At 31.8% G+C, this 4,550-nt stretch overlaps 1 protein-coding gene across 1 annotated transcript; it reads right to left on the bottom strand.

The window, feature by feature from the left end:
* Positions 1 to 3,868: 3,868 nt before the first annotated feature.
* On the bottom strand, positions 3,869 to 4,550 carry LOC147391344 (uncharacterized). The gene has a single exon (XM_086458491.1). The coding sequence runs from the start codon at positions 4,505 to 4,507 to the stop codon at positions 4,025 to 4,027; it is 483 nt and encodes a 160-aa protein (XP_086314617.1). The 5' UTR covers positions 4,508 to 4,550; the 3' UTR covers positions 3,869 to 4,024.

Here is a 4,550-nt window from a genome sequence, read left to right as displayed (position 1 = left end):
TTTACGTCAAATGGTGTAAAGTGTCTCTCAACTCCAATGCACTCTGATAAAAAAAAATTTTGACACAAGAAAGCATATATTTTCAAGATCCCACTTTATATCGAAACCTCATTGATGTACTTCAATACCTTTTTATCACAACCAAAGTGTTTTATTTTCTCTTACACAATTAGAACCTCTTTATCCTTTTTAATTATTCTCTTTGTATTCAAAGATTTTAATACATTATTTAAAATTTTCTACATATACAACCAAACTAGCGAACTAAGAAACAAATTAGCTTTCCCTACCCTTACGAACTAGATTCATTTTAAAGTGTGAACTAAAATTTGAATTGAATAAACCGTTCCAAGTAATAGGTCTTGACAATTTATGTGAACTTATGATTCTTTGTAAGTCATCTACGGAATCAATTAACCACTTGCTTATTCACTGCCCTTTCTCAATAGAAATTTGGTAAAATTTTCTGAATATTTTTAATATTACGTGGTATTTCCATAACTCGAAGTGTCGAGGTCGTTTAATGTTGGCAAAACAAGGGTTTAAATTTGAAATAAAGAACTATTTAGTGCTTAACTCCTTTTTGCTATTTGCCAAGGAATTTGATTAGAGCGAAACAGTAGTGTTTGATGAGCTTATAGAAAAAATGCATACAAATTCAGAATGTGCCAATGCAGATCACATAATATATTCCAAATTTGCACATCGATCTACCACTAGTAATGTACTATTGGACATTGGTTGCTGATTAATATATTTGAACCTTTCCACTTGTTTAGGTGATATAAAACAAGAGTGAAGGGTTTGATGTACTTCTTGTTCAAACTGGATTCATTAACCACTTTTATAGAGTTTTTTTTTACAATATAAGATGGTTTTTGTGATATGGAGAACATGAATGAATTCATTTCTTGCATTAAATTCTACTTCAACTAAATTAGCTTATTTCATTGCTTCGAACCTTTGTAATTAATAAATTTTAAAGTGTGAGCAAGCGAAAATCCAAGACCAACTTTTCTTCATCGTGTGCTCAAGTAAATAAGTTGTTCAAGGATCCTTAAATTCATCATAATAGGTATTATTGTTAAATTGGCTAGTGCATCCTTGCATACAAACACCCTTTGGACATGGTACACTTCCTCCTATTAACCTCATAAAAGTTTTAAAAAAGTTTTAAAAATGGACGATCACTGAACTCCAAATTTTAAACAAGAAGATTTTAATATATTGGTGATGTGGCATTTTCTCAAGTGTCAAAATGTGTTACGAGGAACTAGTGGAGAAAAAAGAGAGGAAAATTACTTAATAGTCCCTAGAGTTAACTTTTCTTTCAATTTAGTCCTTGATTTTTATGGGTTATCAAAATAGTCTATTTAATAAATTCATTTTTTTTTTTTTTTAACAATCCATGAACCCCACTCTAGACCTTTATCATGATTAAAATATCGAAAGTGCCCTAACCATTCAAACTTACAATTTTCATCTAAAAAATTGGATTTTCAACATCCCAGTCGAATTTTGAAGACTCCATTCCTATGAGAAGGAAGAAGTCATTTTCAAGCATTTTGAAGATACATGTAAAAAATCTAACATTTTTCAATTATTTTACTTTCCTTTTAGATGAAAATCGGTTAAGGATGGTTCTATTGGTTTGAAATCATCTACACAAATTATTATGTCAAATTTTAAGTCAATACTTCCATGTATTTTAGTTTAAATTTTTTGTAAAATTGAAAACGGATGGGTTTTATAGTGTCGAGGTCGACAATTTTTATTTTTGAGTTTAATATTTTTATTGTCGAGATCAACATTTTTTATAAATATTGTCGGACTCAACAATAATTATTGTCAACTTCACTAATTTTATTTATTATCTAGCTCACCTGTTTTAATTATTGTCAACCTTGACGATAAAAATATTCAACTCAAAAAATAAAAATCGTTGACCTTAACATTGTAAAATCCAACGGTTTGCATTTTTTTCAATTAAAATACATGGAAAGATTGATTTAAACCTTGACATAACGGCTTGTGTAGATGATTTCAAAAGAACTATCCTTGATCGATTTCCATTTACAAAGGAAGCAAAATAATTGAAAATTTCTACTTTTTTATGTTTGAAAAAAATGAGAAAAGAAAATCCTTGAAAATGATTTATTCTTTCTTTTCATCAAAATGGAGTCTTCCAAACCTGATTTGAATGTCAAAAATCCAATTTTTTGAACGAAAATGGTGAGTTTGAAAGATTAGAACAATTTTAATATTTCAATCGTGAGAAATATCTAGAATAAGACTCAGAGACTGTTTTAAAAAAGAGGGATTTACCAAATGAACTATTTTGATAACCCACAAAAGTCAAGAGATAAATTGAAAGAAAAGTTAGCATCAAGGACTATTAGGTAATATTCTCAAAAAAATAAATAAATGCAAGAGAGGATCCACTCTCGGCTTTAATAAATATTTTGCTAAAATTATTAGTCGCACTACATTTTGAAAATGTTTGTCAAAAGGGCCAAATACCCATTTTGATATGTATTCGTATTTGTCAAAATGGGTATTTGTTGTACATATATTAAACTGAATTTACCTTTATACTCTTCTTTTTTCCATTGTCATACAAATAAACTGTTTTTTCCAAACTGGGTATCCATTTAGCTGAATATAACTTTATTCTCTATAACTTCAGATAAATCCTAAATTATTTTTATGGCTATTCCATTGTCATAATTTTGTAATAAAAAAAATGAAAATAAAAGCATCTTTAGGTTCGTGAGAAAGTTTTAAAAAGTAAAGGGTCACCCATTAAAAAAAAACACATGATCCTAACATTTTAAATGCAAAATTCAATTATTGAGATTTATTCTCGGGATAAGTATCTATGAGATTTGTGTTATAAAGATATTCATAAATCTTAATCATTTGATTTTGTATTTAAAGAGTTGGGATCATGTGTTTTTTACATTAGTCATGCTTGTGAGTCGACGGATCCCAACCCAAAAGTAAAATCACAAATATATTTATCTAGAAGTACCTATTTTGATAAAAATTAATTAATACCGAAAAGGGTATATGCCATTTTGATAAGGACCAATTATTTTGGCCCTTATACGTTACTATTTTGATACTTTTTCAAACAAAAAATGTACAAGATTAGAGCACACCAACAAACGTCCTCTCACTCACCCACCCAGGCATAAAGGGGACGTTTGATTTGGATTCTGGAATCCATTTTTTTCCTGTAACCTATAATCCAATCCTTGAATCTGATGTTACAAGCTTCAACCATGGAAATAGGGTTAGCTAAAGAAGATTCTAAAGTCAATTTTCTAGAAATAATCTAACCAAATAGTTTTCTTAAATATAAGAAAAAAATCAGTTTTTATAATCTAATTTATGATTTTGAAAATCCAATACCAGAAACTTTGAATCAAAATCCAACCATCCAAACTAAATGGCCCCTTCCCTTCAACTAGCCTTACGTTATTTCAGCCTTACAAAGGGTGCTTGGGCTAACCTTGTGAGTTGTGAGTTGTGACAGAGAAAAGACATGATTCGATGTTTCAGGTTGTAGAGGACAAAATTCTATCAACTTTGAAAACAAAATTGAAAAAAATTATTTTACACTGTTGAATTTTAATTTTGAATTTTGGAGTTAGTTGGAATCTCGGTTGCTATCCATTTCAAAACTTTGGATCAAGCACACAGTAAATTTTTTTTTTTTATTCTGAGTTTTTCGATGAAATTTAGAGGAATGTGCTGTTGGATTGCTATTGTGTTGATCCATTTGAGCAAAACGACCCTTTAGTAAGACTTAAAAATCTTATTAAGTTAGTAAGAAAAATGTTTCTCTAATTAATTCACACGAACACACACAAACCAAATATGTATATATATAGATATCTGTAGTTTCACACGTGTGAACCTTTTTACACTTTTATTTATTTATTATTATTATTTTATAACTTTCTTCCATGGAAGATGGCACACGTACTTGTTGACAGAAAAAAAAGAGCCCAAAAGCAGCTCACTTACCATTGTTGTTTGGATTACTATGGCTAGCGGAACCACCAGTTCCTCCACCAGCACCACCTCCAGGACCACCCGAACCACTTCCAGATCCGTAACCACCACCACTAGCACCACCACCACCATACCCAGAACCGTAACTAGACCCCGAACCAGAACCAGACCCAGACCCCGACCCAAACCCAGAACCATACCCATTTGGAGACCTACCTGAGCCTGAGCCGTACCCCCAACCACTTCCAGGTCTCGAACCCCATGCCCACCTGTAGTCCCAATTGTTACCATGACCCGACCCGCTACCACCACTTGGTGTTCCACTGTTAGGATCTGATGGCATGTCTGTGTTATAAGCCACAGAGGCGTAGGTTAGCAATAAGAGGAAGAGGGAGAGGAGGAGGAGAGGGAGAGGAAGTGGAGTTTTGGTCAGTTTCATTTTCTTGATTTTTGTTCGAGTGGGAGTGGAGAGGAGAGGTTGTTGCATGTGTTGGGCAAGAAATTGTTCTGTCACATTTAGTATGAGGAGA

Source organism: Akebia trifoliata, chromosome 11 (assembly GCF_017979445.1).
Source record: "Akebia trifoliata isolate Shusen 1 chromosome 11, ASM1797944v1, whole genome shotgun sequence".
NCBI lineage: Eukaryota > Viridiplantae > Streptophyta > Magnoliopsida > Ranunculales > Lardizabalaceae > Akebia > Akebia trifoliata.
This window is presented reverse-complemented; position numbering and strand designations above follow the sequence as displayed.

Excerpts from the sequence above, each read along its gene's own strand:
- LOC147391344 (XM_086458491.1), bottom strand. The coding sequence starts at position 4,507 with ATGCAACAACCTCTCCTCTCCACTCCCACTCGAACAAAAATCAAGAAA.